Here is a 20,405-nt window from a genome sequence, read left to right as displayed (position 1 = left end):
CTGGACCCGTAACGGTTTTTCATCCGATCCGATTCTAAAAACCACCTCGTGCACTCACTCCTAAGCTTCTGTCAGGTCGGGTATGATTACCTCTGGGCTCCTGCCAGTTCGGGTGTCATCCCCTCTGCTGGACAGAACCGCCAGTGCTCCCTTTTGTCGGAGCCGTCTCTACGACTGGCGATGACGGTGGCAGGTGGCGGTGGCAAGTGACCGTTGAAGTGCGGCTGTCAAGCGTCAGATCCCAAGTCAGTCAGGTGCGCCGCCCTTGGATACGGACCTCCTCGGTGTCAGGTACGGTACGTTTGTTCAGTTCGGCGTCCCAGAGGCGAAGTGCTGGAGTGGCGAGCGAGGTGAAGTCTTGAGTTCGGATAGGGGAGTGTCCTGAACTGCCATGAGGCGGGTCAGTTCGGGTCATTGCCTTGTGTGGCTTGGGGCCTAAGGGAGAGTTCGGGCTCCTCGTAGGGAGTTCGGGCTCTTAGTAGGGAGATCGAGCTTCTCGTAGGGAGTTCAGGCTGCTAGTAGGGAGTTCGGGCTCCTCGTAGGGAGTTCAGGCTCCTTGTTCGAATTGCTGGTAGGGAGTTCGGGCTCCTTGTAGGGAATTTGGACTGCTGGTTTCCTCCCTTTGGTGCTCGCGCCCTGGGCGCGCTGTTGTGCCGAGCTGTTTGCCTTTGCCACATATTGAATGATTACGAGGTCGGGCCAAATCTTCCTTCATCAGATTGTGTAAACTAGTTGATGTGGCATGTGCAGATTCTACGTGCAAGAGGGAGAGATGATTAGAGTAAACTGTAAAAGAAAAGAAAATAAATAGAAAAAAACATGTTGTGCAACATTATATAGCAATAGATAGATGAGCAAACTTCTCGTCCCCTTGGGTGATGGCATTGTCCTCCTTAGCAATTTGGGTCAATTAAAAAGGGTTGGGTATTTAGCGCAAATAAAATAAAAAAAAAGGATTGGGTTAGATTGAGTAAGAATTCAGATTTCAAGAATTTTAGTTTCAATCTATTGTTTTTCTTTAATAATAATGGCTAGAGACCAGGATTAGTGTCCATGATGGCTCTGTTTTCCCAATTTTCTTTTCTTCATCGTCTTCTCTTCAAATTGGATAAAAATTGGAAAAAAGGGGCATTTGAATCCATTAAGAGGAACTAATGTAATGTTGAGCATAATCGGCTATGATATGAAAAAGATATAATATCTAAAAAACATCTGACCAATCAACTGAAATCACAAATGTAATAATAAATTTGATGTTATTTATCAAAATTTATGGGTGGATTTTGATTAATCAAAACTCTTTCCTCAATATATCTTTCTCACATTAGAGATTTTTCCTTGTTCTACACTAATTTTAGCAAAGAAAACTTGGTCGGCGAGAATTGGAAAAACAGAAATCTGAATTGAGGAACCCTGTTCATAGTGCGACTTTAGTATCAGATCCTATATGTTGAAAGCCTAGGATTGTCAATGAGTCAGGTCCGGATCGAACTGGGACAAGTCCCAACTACTCCCAAATCAATTATATTCAGGAAAATATCATAGACCCAGAGCCATCCCATTTAATAATCAGGAAAATTAGTTATGACCCAATGCACTTGGTTACAATAATGATACGTACATACATATTATATGAATAATAAATCAAAACTTGATTTTTGATAATATAATCTTAATAAAAAAAGACAGTAAAATGGTAAATTATAAATGACGTTTATAACTAAAATTATCTTATATATTGTTCAAACTCTCTTATTAATTAGGAAGCCTTTATATGCTATTAACAAAATAATTAATTCCGAACTGAATCAGTTTGGAACAAGCAAAAACCAGAAACGATCCAAGCGGTCGTAGGCAAAGTTCAGGCTTGTTAACCTTTTATTGGCCCTTACTCACCACAAATTCTTATTCTTAACCGATAGACCTCACGTCCCAACGAGCAGCGAGCGTCTTCCTTCATGGTTAGATCAAGCATTTTCTTTCTTTTCTAATCCAAAACATTAGATCAGATGACTGAAATAATAAAAGGGTAAATTGCTGAAGCCTCCCTGAATTTTCTGGTTGTGGAAACATTTCTTAAAGTTTGGTAATTGTAATTACATCCCCTGAATTTTATGATATAGTTGCAAGTAGATTCTCTTTGGTAGATTATTTAAAAAAAAAAAAACATAAAAATGTTCAAAATATTCATACAGTTAATTTGACAAAAATATTTATTTTCCAAAATTTCTCTTCATATGAATCACTACTTCAAATCCTTTCTATTTCTCTTTTGAAATTGATTTATTTTTCAAATTTACCCCTCATATCAATCACTCAAAGGTAAAGCTACGTTTTTTAATTCTCCTTCTTTTCTTTTTGTTTTTCATAAAGTTTGAATAATTATTTTTCCAAGAAATTGACATTAATAATAATTTTATGGGTATTTTGGATATTTTGGTGGCTCTTGTTAGAGGATTCTAAGGCCATGTTTGGGAGTGCTTAAGTTAAAAATAAGTACTTATTGAATAAGTACTTAAACAAGTGCTTATTCGAATAAGCTCTTATTTATATTTGACACCCAACTTTTTCAAGTGCTTAGTTTTTAAAATAAGCACTTATTTTATACTAGGGCGTTTGGTAGTCTTTTTCTCTAATAAGCACTTAAATAAGCATTTGTAACTATTTTGTCCTTCATTTTTCTTAGTTTTACGAAAGCACTTTTATAAAAGCATTTTAACAAAAACACTTTTAAGAAAGTACCCTTACGAAAGCACTTTTGTGAAACTACTTTTATGAAATTACTTTTACGAAAGCAAGCACTTTTATAAAGTGTTTTCATAAAAGTACTTTTGTAAAAATGCTTCCGTAAAAGTAATTTTATAAAAGTGCTTTTATAAAATTCTTTCATAAAGTACTTTTATAAAAATACTTTCATGAAAGCACTTTCATAAAATTCAACTAGGGGTAGTTTTGGAAGAAAAAAGATTGAACAAGTGCTTATTATATAAGCACTTAAAAACAGCTGGAAATTTGGGATTAAAAATAAGCCTTCTTTTTTAAAATAAGCACTTATTTCAGATTTATTTCCTAAATATCACTAAGTATTTAATGACCCAAATAAACACTTTTTAAGCAGCCTTAACCTTCTATTTTAATTATAATTAAAGAACATAAATATGAGTTTCCATGTCGTCTTATTAAAACTAAATTAATTAATTAATTGGATTGAGTTGTTTAGAAAATCTAATAATCTTTCTCGAATTAGGAGTTGTGCATGACGGTATTTTCATGGGTAATGTGCCAAGGACAAGGAGGGCTTCCATGGATCTATCGTGTTCGAACCGGGGAACATAGGCAGCGAAAATACAAGGTTGACGGCCTTGAAGCCTGAACTGCTGAAAGATTTTGTGATATAAATTTTGAAGCTATGGGATTTAGAGTAGCACAAGAAAAGATATGTCGACAAGTCGTAGTATAGTGGTGAGTATTCCCTCCTGTTATGCGGGCGAACCGGGTTCGATCCCCGGAAGCGGCGTCATTTTCTTTTTGAAAAATCAATAGTAGGATAAATAGGGAGTGAACTGCATTTTTTGGATACGTTAAACAATGGGTTTCTGGTCTGGCTACGTTGGTTATTATAGTTTGGACGGTGGGGAGAAGAATCGAAGATCCATTCAAATGACACTTGATAGAATAAATTAGTTAAACAGTTGGGATGGTACGCCAACGCACAAACACGCTTGCATTGGAATCATTATCATCCATCCAAAGGAGCTACGAATTTGGCAGTAGACTTTGATTCACAAATTTCTTTGTTGACCACTGATTATATTATATATATATATATATATATATATATATATATATATATGACGTGGAATGAGGAGGCTGTCCTTCCCTCTCATCTCATGGTTCGCAATTTTTTCCTCCAGTTTCTTAATTTGGTCAAAGCTCATGGGAAGATCACAGTAACCGGATGAATGAGATATGATGATATGTCATTAATTGATCCGTGTTGCTGGGCCATCCCAACTTCTGTCCTGTGCATTCATGCAAGTGGATGAGGATGAGACTTGAGAGATGAGAGTTGAGAGGCCCACCAACTTCAGAAATCAGAATTCAGAACGAATGAAGGTTGATGTGCTTTATTTAATTTGAAACTCATCCAACCAGCACATACCTAATACGATGTATACCACACCACACCACACCACGCCACGGCAACCAAACCAACCCTCCTCTTGAGTCTTGGCTCTTGGAAACTTCATGAGTGAGTATAAATACAAGCACATCAATCAATCAATTGTTGATTAATTTGGCATCCTTAAGTCAACTATTCTTTCTGTGCCTTCCAATTTCCAAAACAATAATAAAATATCATGGAACGAGGGACTATTGTACAAGAGAGAGAGAGAGAGAGATGGGGAAGCTGAATTATGATCCAGTGGTTCAACATTTCAGCCACCCACATCCCTTGGAGATCTGCTGCAATCACCAACAACAACAGAACTTACACGCTGTTTCATGCTCTGGGTGCAAGCTCAAGCTGGCCTCTGCTGGATCCATGTACACATGCAAGTCCTGCAACTTCTTCATATCTCATGTTCCCAGATGCCTCACCACATCATTCATCCCGTTGATCGAAATCATGTACTTGTTCTCCTTCCTCATCCCGCATGCCCAGAAGGTTTCTTCAACTGCAACAGGGTTATGGCTTCTCCTACCACTGCCAATTCTGCAGTATCGATATCCATACTGCCTGTGCTTCCATGCCCTTGTCCCTTACTCACCAATCCCACTATCACCCGCTCAACCTCACCTTCACCCCTCCCTACAACAACAGAAGTTTTAATTGTGATATATGCAACAACGTGGGGTCCAACCATTGGCTCTATAGGTTCAACGTATGCGGCTTCGACGCCCATTTAGCTTGTGCAGCAGCAACACCACCCAAAGCTGCTGTGCATACTCACAATTTAAATCATCCTACTACAGTGCTACCTAGAATAATGCCTTTGCAGTATCCGGCCCTTGGGACTACTCCATCCGTGGCCGCTGTTCAGCAGAAATACAATATGGGAATAATCCCATATAGGACCATTAATGGGCCTGGGAGGGTTTGGCAGGGAAACAATAATTTTTTTAATCAGGCACTTCAAGGTTTATTTACTAGTGCATCTCAGCAGCTAGGGCAGAGTCAGCAAGTGCAAGGCATCACCGGTGGCGGTTCTGCAGATAATTATGGCGGCACCAGTGATGATTATAATGGCGGAGAATGTGGTGGAGATTTTTCATCAGGGTTTGATGGCATGGGTGAATTCGGCGATTCTTTTAGCGGAATAGATGTGGGAGGATTTGCGGATTTTTCACTTTGAAACCTCTCGTTAGTTTGACAAAAAAGAAGCAACTGATGCGTTTTCTTTTTCTTTTTACTTTTGCATCTTTCCAATATTGCAATAAAATTTTAAATTAATCACTGTAAACCGTAAGGTGTATAGTGAGATCTTTGTCTTGATCGATATTTCAATAATCGACATTGTGTTCCAACAGGTGTATTGATCCTCCTCATGATATTTTCTTCTGCTGCCAAGACATCAAAGTCATTGCTGAGAAGAGAAATTTTAAGTTCCGCTGGTGTTCAAGAAACCAAAATATGGCTGCCAAGTCTGGTCTTGAATCGCGTTTTAATTCCTGAATCCCATCTGTTGGGACCTTCGTTCTGTTTTGTAATGCTGTTTTGGGGTTTTAATGAATATGTTGATTACCAAAAAAAAAAAGAAAAGATATTGTTACCCTAGACTTTAGTCCCCAATACCCTTCACATTATCATCAAAATATGAAGCACACTTACAAAGCATCATGTGGCAGATGTGTCGTATTTTCAACTAACAACAATGACACCAAACACCACCTCCAACGAGTCCTGTTTAGTCCAATCGTACGTCCAGACAGGAAAACGATCCATGGAGTTGCATGTAGCTTTCAATTTCTAAGTAATCCTTAAAAGTAACCAGACATCATCATCCACGACAAGGAGCTAGTCGAAATTAATGGCAATGATAGCTCAAGTCAGCTCCTATCATGTTACTCTCTCTACCCACACTGCCACTGCCACTGCCACTGGCACGGCACACACACTCTACCCGCCGTGAATTGCTAATCTGCGGAGAAGAAATTAGGTACTTATTTTGTCTAGCGGGTGAACTTAAAAGGATGTCCGTCCTTGGCATATAATATCTTTTCTTTAGAACGACAAGCCCATATTGGGCCTACTTAAAAACCAGTTGAAATTGTTCGGTCTACACCTAAAAAAAAGAGACCGGCTTCAGTCGGGGTAAATCAATAACAGTCTTTTCCAACCTTTGCATTGGAATATCTCTCCATGAAATCAAGCATACAAGTATGGAGATATTTTCAATGCAAGACAGTAAAGGGTTTGCCCTGATTGAAGCCCAACTCCTAAAAAAACATGTGGGTTGGATATATTAGCGCATTATTCACTATTCAAAGAAACAAGGCTAGGGTTGCAAGTCCGGGGGTTTTGTATATAATTCTCCGAATTTGTCTCAAATCCGATGATAAGTTTAAAATTAATTTTTAAAATATCTTTAAGTTTTTCTCAAATTCTTAAATTCCTAATATCCCATAATTCCATTTCTAAAATACCTTCAAATTTCTGTAATTCAATTCCTAAAATACTCTCAAATTCCCATAATCCTATTTTTAAAATATGTTGAAATTAAATGTATTTTAGGTGGTTGCCTCAGGATGGGGAAAATTTGGAGATTCCTCCATCCCTGATAGGGAGTGGGTGCCCCGCCCTGAACTCGCCCCATTGCCTTTTCTAGGCCCAACCTAAGAATTGGGCATAAGGCTTAAGCCTGAGGTCAAGCCTGAATTGCCAACCCGAGCCTGACCTGAACTAAAATTTGATGGGTTGGGCATGGGTCGTGGCTGGGCTCAGGTTGCATATATGTATGTACATAGGTGGGTTATGGGTAGGGCTTGGGCCGGGTCTAGGTTATCTAAAGGCTAGGCTCGGGTCCGGCCCAAAAATAAAAAAAAAAAACAAATTTTTGGGCCCAGGCCCAGTGCAAAGCCATAAAATCCCAACCCGTGTAAAATTGCAAGCCGTGTCAATCTGGGCTTGGGTTGGGCCCGCCCACGTTACACCCCTAACCAAGGCCTTTTGTTCTTTACTTATCTTCTCAGTAGATACTAGATACCAATACCATAGACGGTACCAGCAGTTAGGCTCTGTTTGTTCGGAGTGCAAATGAATATAAATGCATGAGTTTAAATGACAAAAAAAAGAAAAAAGATCGTCCACTTTTTCTTTTGGGTTTTACGCTTTTCACTTCGCCTTAGGTTATTTTACTTTATTTACAATGGGAACAAACAAAATAGAACAATGGCTGAAACAAAGAAAAAATAAAATAAATCAAACTTTTGACTGAAATCATTTATAATACTTTTGCACCAGTAGTGCAAAACTGCAAATGAAATTGCACTGCAAGCCTAATCCTAAATGAAAGTAACTTGAACAAAGACCAAGAATCTGTGGAGGAAACAACGATTCAATAAAAGCCTGGCATACATGTTATATCAATAATAGCCACCGCTACTTTTTTTTTTTTTTTTTTTTTATTTGTTCCTTTAGTTGGTAAGGTCTCTAATACTAACTATATATTATAGAAGAGTAGTATTGCATTTTATATGCTATGGCATGTTGGGCAACCGAGAAAAAACAATTCATTGATGGAATACTTGTGCATCGGGAAGAAAAGACTCTCTTGGGTGCGTGTGTTGCACATTCAGAGCCATTGGATGGATCCCACAAATGCTTCCATAAAAAAATTAGCTTAGCCATCTAATCAAACATACAATTCTTCATTCAAGCAGCTTTCTGAATTTGTGAAAGATTCGTTTCCTCCTTCCAAATGTGGACATTGATTACACTTAGAAGCATCAATCACTGTTTCAAGGCGTCTCACCATTTATATATTCTCAAGAAAAAACATTTCAAAGTTTTGTGTAGCTCTCCAATATATGGTTGGATGCCTTTTAGTATCTAATCATTATATAGTGCAAGTCGTCCAAATAAGCAATCCGCCCAAACCAATGTTTTAAAACCAATTTGGTTATTGGCTCGACTTTATGGTCTAAATGGATCAGCCTGCTGTGACGTTTTAAAAATAAATTGGCCCAAAAACAAATATGATTTTTAAGAAAATAATGCATGGTTCAGGGCTGCAACGGAACTTGCAAGTTGGAACCAATGACGGGTTTAAAACCAACCATGTCGCCCATAGTCGTTTGAGGGATTGCGCTCCAAAGTCCAAACCCCAGGCTAGGCTTTTCCCATAGAAAACTTGAGACAAGCTTTCGTGGCCGACTGCTTTTTAGTTGGATCTCCTACACAGCTGGTTGAAGACAAAAATATACAACTAAACGCTTTCTAGGGCGCCTGCTTGCAAATATTTTAAACATCAATCAACTATTTAAGTTAGAAAATATTCCTCCATAGCTTTTCTTTTAGTATCTTAGCACATGATAAGTAGGTCAAACTTACATGGTGGATGGGGTCCATCTGACTGATTAACAAACTATGCCACGCTCAGCTCATAGTCTTAATGCTAAAGGATATGCTGCACACCACCCAAATTATTTGACAAGATTGGGACTGGACCAACTCTTCGGAGAACTCGAATGCTCTCGAAACTGGGTACGTGGCCAGCTGAGTTTGAGTTTGAGTTTGAGGCCAACCCAACACCAACAATAACAACGAAAATGGTTTCCCCGGCCGGGCCGTGATGTCCGGACCTGGACTATGGACCCATTCAGCCACGGTGACGTGGCTCAATCCAGCTGGTCCATAAGCTGGGTTCATCTCTAGATTTGAATTTGGTACCAAAAGGGTATAGCTCAAGAGTCCAGAATAAATAACAGGTTTCATATAATTTGATCTCAGCATAATGGAAACATGGGAGATCAGGGAGTCTTGTCAAAGCAAACTTTAACTGTGCAATTAACAGTGTTATACGTGATTAATTCATACCTGTAATAAGCACCGCGCCACCAGTGCAGTAACCACCATCACCACCAATAAAGAAGCTCCAATAAATATCATCCTTTTTATAGCTCTTTACACTTTTGTTGCTCAATTGGCGTTCATAGTCTTCCATGGCTATTATCACTTCTTGTCGCGACTGTGTTTTCTGTTAGGCCTAGTAAACTGCTTATGGATCGAGCTTTCACTATTCCGATCTTCTTTCTTTTCTTTGTAATCATCAATGGCTTTTCTTCATCGTCATCGTCATCCTGGCCCTCGTGTAACAACGTCTGTTCATCATGTTTCTTCTCCGACGATAACGACCTCATACTTCTGTCTCCAGCAGCAGCGGCGGCGGCGGTAGAATCTTTCTTGGGCCTAGCAACGGCTGAAGTACGACTCCGAACGCTGCTCATGCTCCTGAGCCTTCCTTTACCCAGATGGTGCTCACATAGAGAGTACCCAACAAGTGTCTGTTGGCAACATCTCCATCCTCTCCCATTAACGCGACTGCACCTCGAACCCTCCATCACCACCCTTTCGCTCCCACTCCTCCTCGCGTTATTACTATTCTCGGTGCTGCTTCCCTCCTTCCCTTCTGGTTCTCGCTTTTGTTCTTCTTTATCCTCTTCCTCCTCCTTTGCTTGTTGAGCCAATCTCTTGTTCGTCTTTGTTTTCAGTTTACTCTTCATCTTCTTCTCGTTCCCCAGTGTCGTCGTCTCGTATGTTGCCCGCCGGTCAAAGCTCCCTCTTCTTTTCTTCAATGGGATTGCCTTCTCTCCTTCACCCCACCTCCCAACTGTGGTGGTGCAATAAAACAGAAACAAACAGCTCAATACTACCTGATGACAAAGCAATAAAAATGTTTCTCTTCGTGGCTACTGATCTCACCTTGGTCATAGCAAGACGATGACACAGAAATTCCGTCAGCAGCTTCTGCACCCAAGCTACTTTCCTTCCTGAAGAGGTAACCAAGAAGGAGAGCATCCACAACCATACAAGGAAATACGAAAGAAACTGTGAGTGCACAATTCGGAAAGGTGTATTACAGCTGGGGACCAGTCTCTCGTGCTAATGTGCACCTTGTGCGCATTTTGTTGAAAACAAGCAAAGAAGTCATGGTCATGCTAGGTCTGTGTTTTACACCGGGTGGGGGAGAAGCTTGGTCTTGGTAGAGTATAGCCAACCCCAATGAGTTTGCCTGAACTGAGTTGAGTTTCAGAGAGAGAGAGAGAGAGAGAGGGGGAGGGGGGGGGGGGAATGGCGGATAATGAAAGCGAACATGAAACAGAAGTGCTACTTTTTGTACAAGGGAAGAAGGGTAAATTGAATTCCTTCATTTCTCCCATATGTTCTCTTATTTTCAGTTTTTCCATGAAATCTGAGATTTTCCAAGAAAACGAAAACGAAACCAGCGAATATTCCTTTACCTGAGATTGTTGGTCTTAACTCTCCAGTTCTTCCTTTCTCTTTCATCTCCTCCTATCAATTCCTGCAAAGACCCCATTGGGAGAGACGAACTGAGCCTAAGTGACCCAACAAAGTTGCACCGGTGGAGAGATAAAGAGGGTAAAGCCGCTAATGCTAGCCGATTACAAAAGCGATTGAACTGAAGATTGCCCAACTAATGCAGTTTTCAAAAGAAAAAAAAAAATTACTAAAGAGGAACTTCTTTGGGGGAGAAAAAAATTTCAGAAGCCTACCTCGTCGACTTGGGTTGGACTATCGGAGGACTGCATCATGCAAAAATCTCTTTCGATTTTCTGGTCTTGGCCCTCCTTCCCATCGCAGAAAAACCATCCGTTACCTCCTCTCACGATCGTCAGAAGCAGATCCGGGCAAGGCTGGTGCTCTTCCACCTTCGAGGGAAGTTGGGGACATTGATCGGGGGAACGGCAGGGCCGATTAAGATAGGTATTCTGTTCTTGTACCACTAAATCCCTACCTGGCTGCAACCCCGTCGCCTTTTCCTCCTCTTCTTTCACTTGTGCATCACTTCCTACCTGGTTATGTTCAAGTGATGCCGGTGTGGATGGTTGGGGATCTAATAGAGTGACGGGGCAAAGGGAAGAGAACGGCAATGGCTGAGATCGCTTTCTGATCCTCATCGATGGGTTAGGGTTGACAGATTGAATAAAATATGATAGAGGAAACCAGAGCGAGAGAGACAAATTTTGCAGGTCGGATTCCGGGGAAGAGGAGCCTGATATGGTGAGAAGAGGTGCAAAAACCCCCCAAGAAAATTAATAGAAGAGGAAACCCCCTTCCCTTCCTTCTCTCTCTCTCCCCCTCTCCCTCTCTCTCTCTCTTACTTTATTTGTTGCACCACCACACAGGCATTACGCACGTACAGATGTGGGCGCTGAGCGCGTGTAGTCTCGCTTTCACCGCTTTTTGGTCGCACCGGTAACCGGGATAAATAGGTAGAGCAAGACGACAAGTACGGAAGACACTCCGAGGAGTAGGTGGTTTTTTACCTTTTTTATTGCATCGTTGATGGAGGTAGTGGGTCCCAGATTAACAACCACCAATCCAAATGGAAGAAGGAAAAGGAAGAGATCTCGGCTAGGCTGGACCACTACTTGTCAATAACTCAAACCACAGGGGATGTTTGCCTTTGCCTTCCACATCCCTTCGCCGGACGATCACCCATGCCACGTGTACGGAACATATTGTGTGGGTAATTCGAAATATCCGTCAGAAAAGGTTTTTCTTGTCATTTCAGCTGATGTGGCATAAAGCCCCTGCCATGTGGCAAACTAAAAATATACGGTATAACCGTATAAGTTTACAACGAATTAAGCACTTGGAGGTTAGAGACAAACAAAAAAAATAGTAAACTTGGAAATGTGAGCCAAACATGACTTCACAACTAATGGTGCACCATTTTGCATAGGAGTTCACTTTGTTGGGACATGGTTTTTAGCGAATCATGACCTTAGATTTAATGCTGTGGTCCACCACGATTTAACTTCATCTATTTCAAGGTGGGGCCACAAAAATACCATCTCAGAAGTTTTGATTTCAGTATTTCACGGTTTTAGCGCAGGGCTAAAACCATGTCCTAGAAAAAATAGTGATCTGTTTATATACATGATCGTATAAAAGGATCTGTTCACACTCACCTCATATGTATATCTTAGCATGCATTAGTAATGTCTTTTGTACTTATAAATTATTCATAAAAAGATATTCTCAATGTATGGTGAATGTGACTTTGAGGTGCCTATTTGTGAGGAGCAGATCTCGTTCTGAAAATCTCTTTCTATGACCTGGATTATATTGGTTGTGTTGGTTGGACTACAATAGCTATATGCCATGTGCTGTGCATTGATCATACTTCTACGAGGTTATTTTTCCCTATAAGGTGATGAATCAAAGTATATTCCATACGATTTGAGTTCTCCTGCCCACAAAAATCCTTTCCAACGCCTTCTAACATGACTTATGTCCATACATCCATGCATGGTGGGTTTCTAGTCTATGGTGGGTCTCACATATGATGCATGGACTGATGGACATAGTGTCACAGGTGACCCCTTCGCTGCGCCATCAAGCACCTACAGTGAGCAATCAGAGTACCAACCGCGTGCTTTCATGGTGTCAACATGTGTATCATGGGTGGGTTTTGCTTGTATTTTGTAAGGGGAACCGCCAATGGTGTTATTGTAATTACTTAGTGTGTTTTTCCGTCCTTTTGATGTTTCCTTTTGTCATTCCCCCAAAAGCTTAACGTACTCTTTGAGGGGAGGTAGGTAGTCGAGTGAGCTCATAAGCGTGTAAAGGTTAAGCACGAGATCCCCTCGACACTGTACTGTGTGCTTGTGCTTACCACTGATTGATGCAATACAAATAGCCTTTTGCTAATTCGTGTGCCATCTTGTTGCCTTTTTGTGTGTGTTTGCTTTGTTTCGTAGGCTTACTCGCCCATTTCGAGTGCCGCACGGGGCCCCAACAATTACCCCCGTGACAGTTGGTATCAGAGCAGGAGCTCCTACACACACTCTGGACCTTGCCTTCGTCCCTACATCAACACAATGAAGAGCAATCGGGGCATTGCCGATAACACACCGCATGGGCGGCTTCAAGCCCACGACTCTGATGACGCTCCACTTGACGATCCTACCAAGACACAAGCCCCAAAGGGGCGTACAACTAAAGCTAGCAAGCACGACAAATCAGTCGACCAACTAGCTACCGTGGACATGCGCCTCCTACATTGCGAGGTGACAGTGGGAGAAACTCGAGATCGGGTTGATGAACTCCACCTCAACCTAGAGATGGTTGAGAATGCAGTGGTGGAACTAGAAGGACGTTTCAATGGCACCTTCAGAGACATGCACACCACCATACAGAATTTGGGAGCTGGGCCTTCCCAAAGCAGCCTACAGGGCTTGCTAGACAGATTTCAAGCGCAATTAGATGAGATGAGAGATGAGATGACTTTCCTAAAGAGGGCAGTGGCCAATGCACCTAGCACTCCCTCCACCCTAGCTTCCATGAACATCAAGATCCGAGAGCCAACACCTTACTCGGGTGCTCGGGATGCTAGGGAGCTTGACAACTTCTTGTGGCAATTGGAGCAATATTTCTCCGCCATTGGCATCGTTGACAACCAAACTCAGGTACGTACAACTGCTATGTATTTGACTGATATCGCAATGTTATGGTGGCATAGGTGTTGTCAACGTGGAACCCGCACCATCGACACTTGGGTTGGATTCAAGCGTGAGATCAAGCGGCAGTTCTACCCAGAAAATGTGGAGTACTTGGCGCACCGAAGAATGAAGAATCTTAGACATCAAGAATCACTACATGACTATGTCAAGGAGTTTTCGGCCTTGACGTTGGAGATCACTGACATGTCAGACAAGGATCTTCTGTTCAATTTTATGGACGGTCTCAAGCCATGGGCCGAGCTCGAACTCCAGCGACGCGGGGTTGAGGACCTCGCCACCACCATGGCCGTAGCTGAGCAGCTTGTTGATCTGAGAACACCTAAGGAAGATGTGCAAAGACCATCCAGCCCAGGTACCATGAGTCTGAGTGGGGGAGATCCACAATCAACCTCTACAAAGGAGAAGCCAGTTCCCGCGGACAAGCCCTACAATTACCAACAAGGGAAGCAGCCACAAGGAAACCCAAGCTATCAGGGCCACCAATCCACTAGGAGACCTCCTCCTGCGCCTTGTTACCTTTGCAACGGGAAGCATTGGACGAGTGACTGTCCAACCCGAAAGAAAATAACTGCCCTCATCATCAAACTCAACGATAGTGAAGAGAGCGATGAGGAGAAGCCCACAACGGCGCCAAGAGTAGGCGCCCTCCAATTCATCAACGCCATGGTCAAGAAAGAGGCCACATCAAAGCGACCCACCAAAGCCCACAAGGGGCTGAATTATGTAGACATCACCCTCGGCGGGAGGCCGACCCAAGCCTTGGTGGACACTAGGGCCACCCACAACTTCATTTCTCTTGCGGAGGCAAAGCGACTCGGCTTGACCACCACCAAACAAACTGGGTGGGTCAAGGCTGTCAACTCTGGGGCCAAAGCAGTAGAGGGCACGACCTGTGGAGTAGAACTCTGAGTTGGACCATGGAAAGGACCCATCAATCTATCTGTGGTTCCCTTGGATGATTTTCAGGTTGTTCTTGGAGTGGAGTTCCTCAAGCAGGCGGAAGCAGCACTTATGCCACACATCAACGGTTTGCTTATTCTGGACGAACACTCCCCTTGCATGGTTCTTGTCTCATCAGTCTTGCAGATACTTGGGAAGCAACTTTCAGCCTTGCAGTTGTACCAAGAAACCAGCAACCATGAAGACAGCGCTACGTCAACAAGGAAGAACCCCTGTCAAGGACCTCACCTCGACACTGGAACTGGTTGGGAAGTCGTCACCAGGAATAAGTCACCCCCAAGACAGTTCCATTTCCAGCGCCAACGCCAATGCCAGCGCCCAAGTCAACATCAGCAGCAGCATTAGCTTCAACACCAACCACATCAGCAGAAGTTGACTTCGCAGCAGAAGCCGCAAGCGCCCGCAATTGGTGGGCCCAACAGAAGAAGACCCAAGGCCGTGTCAAACCTTGCCCACATTTACTACCACAACCACCGGGGAGAGTGAGTGCCACCCAAGCCATCTAGGGACCACATTTCACATCATCCCTAAGGCTAGTTCTCGTAGTATCCCTGTGAGTTACCCTTGGGGAAAAATGCATGGGAATCCATACCTTAATAATTCAAAACACCCATTTTGATCCTTACCTGGCCCAAACCTACCCCTTAGCCAAACTAAACCAGCCACTAACATACCTTGAGCTGCCAGGAAAGGACTTAGCCATAGGAAACCCCAAAAGAATGAGCCAACTCAACCATGCCACCAAAGTATAAACCTTGGCCTTGGACGACAACCGGTTCGGGGAGCAGTAGAAGAACCCTCCTTCCGCAATAGTGACTCTAAGGGACCAACCGAAGCCGATCTCCGAGGACGTAGATCAAATTGAGTAGGGGAGAATGTCACAGGTGACTCCTTCGCCGCGCCATCAAGCACTTACAGTGAGCCATCAGAGTGCCAACCACGTGCCTTCATGGTGTCAACATGTGTGTCATGGGTGGGCTTTGCTTATATTTTGTAAGGGGGACCGCCAATGGCGTTATTGTAATTACTTAGTATGTTTTTCCATCCTTTTGATATTTCCTTTTGTCACTCCCCCAAAAGCTTAACGTACTCTTTGAGGGGAGGTAGATAGTCGAGTGAGTTCATAAGCGTGTAAAGGTTAAGCACGAGATCCCCTCGACACTGTACTGTGTGCTTATGCTTACCACTGATTGATGCAATACAAATAGCATTTTGCTAATTCGTGTGCCATCTTGTTGCCTTTTTGTGTGTGTTTGCTTTGTTTCGTAGGTTTACTCGCCCATTTCGAGTGCTGCACGGGGCCCCAACGATTACCCCCATGACAATAGGTCATGCACTCATGCTAAAACACAACTGCCAACGCGTATTGGTGGGGTCCTTTCCCCCTTTCCAATTTTTTTGTTAAAATATTTACTTATATGGATATTTAGTGAAGGCTGGGTCAAAAAATGTAATAAAGTGGGTCTCTAAAATTTGAACTAAAATGTAAAGGATCATTTTAAATTTGTAGATCTAAACCTTTTCTTCCCATTTTTTCCAAACCCTATTTTTACTCCCTATCTAATTTTCTTGTTTAACTTAAACCCCTTAAAAGAAAATTCCTAGCTCCACCATTGGCTGGAAGGGATTTTTGTTGGCAAGAGATCCAAACTCCATTGACTCAGGCGTGCTATGTACAAAAGTTGTGTATCGTCCAATTCTAAACAACTGATCATAATCTATAAAAATGGCACTACTTAGGAACAAGATTTGATATCTTTGTTATCTATATTTTCAACATCTTTGTTCTCCCAATTTTCCTAAAACAAAGGGGTGCAATTTGGGTGGACTTGGGTTGGGACTTTGTCAAAATTTGAATGGGCTCAATCTGGAAACCCAAGCACGATGCAGTGTAAACTCTTTAAACCGGGTATGCAACCTGCACCTCTAGCTAAAGCTGTTATATATTGTAGAATATATTACGTTGTATTGGATGTTTTCTCCTTTATTACAAAGTATACAGCCCGTCCTAACATAATCTTGACATTATTAAGGCTGTGTTTGGTTTGAAGGAAAAAAATAGGGAAAGGAAGGAAAATGTAAGAAAACCTTTGCAAATCTTATATAGGTTTCTCTACCTTTTATTTCAAACCAAGCATAGTCTAAGGGATTCCTAATTTTCAATTTCCATTCTGCATTTACAAAACAGGGATTTGCTTCTCTCCTCACACCACATTGCAGCCGCACATCAGAAACATCTCCCATGCTTATGTTGTCACTCATTGATTCCTAATTGGATGTGGTGTGAAATTGTAAATTGGGCCATGCCACCCGTGGTCTGGCATGACAGATTGTGGGCCATGCCAAGTATATAGTACAATCATATGGGCCATATCGGGCCTGGGGTTCAGGTTCATGGGCAGGCACAACATGGCATGACCGAATGCTGATATGACCCAACACAATCCATAGTTTTATTTTCAAATTTATTATATCATTTCATTTTATTATTGCATATATAAACAATTGTATACATCAAAATTCATATAAAATAAAATTTTAAGATCTTTTTAATTTTTTGTCTATATTTTTAATTCATGTTACATTTTTCATTAATTTTTTTAAATTTAAAAAAAAAACATGACTTGACCTGATCCGCAACCTAGCCTGACCCAAGGCTTGGCTTATGGACGAGTGTGATCCACGGCATGGCATTGACCCATGTGAGCTCGATCCATAGGCCATGCCGAACCAACCCCCAAAATATGATAGAGAAGGGAAAACACAACCCGACTAATCCCACAAACTGATATGACATAACCTACACTTTACACAAACCACACGCAAGCCATGCCATAATGGCCCAACACGACCCAACACGACCCATGACATAACCTACTCTCAGCCTCATCTCATCCGATAACGAAACCATCTAATAATAAGTTGGATTTTAATTTAATGGATGGGAGGAAATGATTTATCAATAAGTGTGAGTTGAAGAGTTGGTTCTGGTAATTGACTGAATATTAATCTTTGATAATAGAAAGGCTTGAGAACTTAAGTATGTGTGTGTGTTTTGTTGCTTTCTAAATTGAAACAAAAAAAAAAAAAAATGTTTTTGGTTTCTTTTTTTCATCAGTACTCCATAATTTGTTTTTATTTTTTCAAAAAAAAAGGTTTAATCTTAAAAACCATTATCTTGATGATTAAAATCTTTTAGAAATAAACCATCTTAATTTTGCTAATGTATTAATATTCAAAAGAAATAAAAGAGAAAATTGTGACTGTTGGCCAGGTTGTTGAAAACGTTCTTGCGCATGACACGTCAATCCATTCCATTCAATCCCTGTTTGTCTTTATGGTCAAAAAGAAATATTGAAGACAAACTATCTCTTATCCCAAAAGCCCATGCTGCTGGCCATTAAAAGCCAAAAGTTTTTTTTGTTGTTTTCAAATAAAAACAAAAGCATTAATTAATATTGTGGAACCGAACGTCCCCTAATAAGAGTGCTAGTCCTCCATCCAAATCCTACTCGACTTGCGTGGAATGTACGCTAAGATTGGCCATGAAACGTTCTTAGAAAACACTTACAGTCCACTGCCATTCCATTATCAATCAAATGAATCATTGTAACAATCGATCTACTTTTTTTTTTTTTTCAAATAACATGACTATAATGGCAACTGCTTGACAAGCATGTAAACAAAGAACAACTGATAACTACAAGATTGCGATCTGTTGATAGCATGTGCACTGTCGACGGACTGCCCTGTACCGGGGGCGTTTTCCAATATGAATGTCTTTATTTTCACTTGTCTTTAGAATCGTTACATCATGATAAAAAAATAAGAGTATGTTATTGAGCTCTGTTTTTGTTTTCAACAGAAAAAAAAAAAAATAAATATATATATATATATATTAGTTTTTTGAAATTAATAAAATATTGGTTTTTAAAATAAAAATAAATTTTATAATATAGAAATTATATGATTTATGGAACATCATATTAAATAATCAAATGAAAACATGATTTTAAAATCAGATTCTCCAATATATTTTTCGCTTCAGTTTTAAAAACAAAAAATACATACACAACCAACAACGTATTTTTTGTGTTTTATTTTAAAAAACAATCTAATATCAAACAAGATAGTTTTAATTTATTTGTGAAATCAGTAACAAAAAACCATTCACATTGTAAAACGCCCTTACATTCTACTCCATACAATACACCCAATTGGAGTTAGCAATTCCATGGCTCTATTAATTGGTGAATGGATTGTCTTCCTCATACTGATCGTAATGGTACCGTTTCATCAGAGTAAGAAGACAAGTATAACAGAGGGTCAGTAAGTGCACATCACACACACAAAAGCGTATTCCAATTGAATATCGTCTGTCTTGCTAAGATTCTAATCCTCATTGCTGGAAAAGATTTGAGGAATACAGATTTAAAAATAAATAAATAAATAAATAAATAAAAAGATTTACATGCAGTCGGGATTTTGGAGAAGATGGAAAGGTCAGAGAAGAAGAAATTCTGTGCGTCTTATCTGATCTGCAGTAGCTTAGGATAGGTATGGGCTGCACGGAGCGTGAGGACGTAGCTTTTGGGTGACCGGCTACCGGAAAATTGGGTTTTAATATTAGATAAGTACGAGCAATGGCTCGATGCCAGGGTGGAGAGAACCAGAAATACCAAAATGACGGGATGGGGGTGGGTCCGCGGGACAGGGAGAGGAATGGCCAGTTGGTGTTCTTTTATCGTCGTGGGATAGTGTCTGGTCCCACTAAAAACACCCACCAAATACCACCAATTAATCTTTCTTTCATGTGTTCTTTGACAGTTGACAGCAGCTGAGTGCTTCGTAGCTTTTTTTTTTTCCTCTTATGGATTACTAAGCAAAAGCCCATGCCAGGTACACTGGATTAATATCTGTTTCAGAGCCCATAAGTTAGGGCCCATTATATAGATTGGGGGTAGGCCCATGCCAAATGGGTGCAAGTAGGGTGCCCGATTTTAAGAATTTATAGTGCATTGGCTCCAAATGACTACTAGAATTGGTCCAGACCTATTTAAATCTTAACAATTTTTCAATGTGGGCCCACCCAAGTTGCACCCTGGCCATTGACCTAACTACAGAACCTGTTAACTTATTAGATCCAAAAGGCTATTATTTATTTGATCATATGGAGTCTGACCCAAGAATAATTGATTATACTTGGCAAGCCTTTAGCTTTGTATTTTGATCATATATCTACTGATTTTTTGTCCACTTATCACTATAAAATGATAATCTAAGTTATTATGGATAAACCATAGGAAACAAGTTCAAAACATGGGGGATATTTTGTTTTTCACGTGTCATCATTCATATGTATTACACAATCAGTTCAGGGTTTGATCGGGTTAAAATATATAAATGAAACCAGTCCTGTCCCAATAATCGGAACGCAAGATTCAGATTCATACTCTGTATAATAGTGTCACTGTGTTGGATCAGGTGTATCGGGTTGACCCAAACAATTCGGTCTTAATCCAAAAATATATGATTTTGAAACAAATATTTAAACAATAACCAAACGTTCTGTTCAAAGTTTAACCTCTAGTGATTTGAGATTTGAGCTGCACGTGCAAGAGATTAGAGAAAAATGAATTGAGGGAAAAGCCAAAGGCAAACATACCAAGTCCAAATTGTGGCATTGACGTGAGGCCAAGACAATGCATGGATCAGATGGTCCAATTACATCT

At 40.9% G+C, this 20,405-nt stretch overlaps 1 protein-coding gene across 2 annotated transcripts; it reads right to left on the bottom strand.

Moving 5' to 3' along the window:
* Nucleotides 1-8,903: 8,903 nt before the first annotated feature.
* On the bottom strand, nucleotides 8,904-11,334 carry LOC104597563 (uncharacterized). 2 transcript variants are annotated; one of them, XM_010259180.2, is made up of 4 exons: nucleotides 10,738-11,334; nucleotides 10,465-10,526; nucleotides 9,926-9,993; nucleotides 8,904-9,833 (listed from the first exon to the last, which is right to left on the bottom strand). In XM_010259180.2, exons 1-4 carry the CDS (start codon nucleotides 11,140-11,142, stop codon nucleotides 9,154-9,156), a joined length of 1,215 nt encoding a protein of 404 aa, XP_010257482.1. In that variant the 5' UTR covers nucleotides 11,143-11,334; the 3' UTR covers nucleotides 8,904-9,153. The 2 variants fall into 2 exon arrangements, with proteins under 2 accessions (XP_010257482.1, XP_088747105.1); XM_088890979.1 differs by having other exon boundaries at nucleotides 10,465-10,658; nucleotides 10,738-11,330.
* Between the last annotated feature and the right edge of the window lie 9,071 nt (nucleotides 11,335-20,405).

The sequence above is a fragment of the Nelumbo nucifera genome, chromosome 7 (assembly GCF_055504915.1).
Source record: "Nelumbo nucifera cultivar China Antique chromosome 7, China Antique-T2T, whole genome shotgun sequence".
Classification (NCBI taxonomy): Eukaryota; Viridiplantae; Streptophyta; class Magnoliopsida; order Proteales; family Nelumbonaceae; genus Nelumbo; species Nelumbo nucifera.
This window is presented reverse-complemented; position numbering and strand designations above follow the sequence as displayed.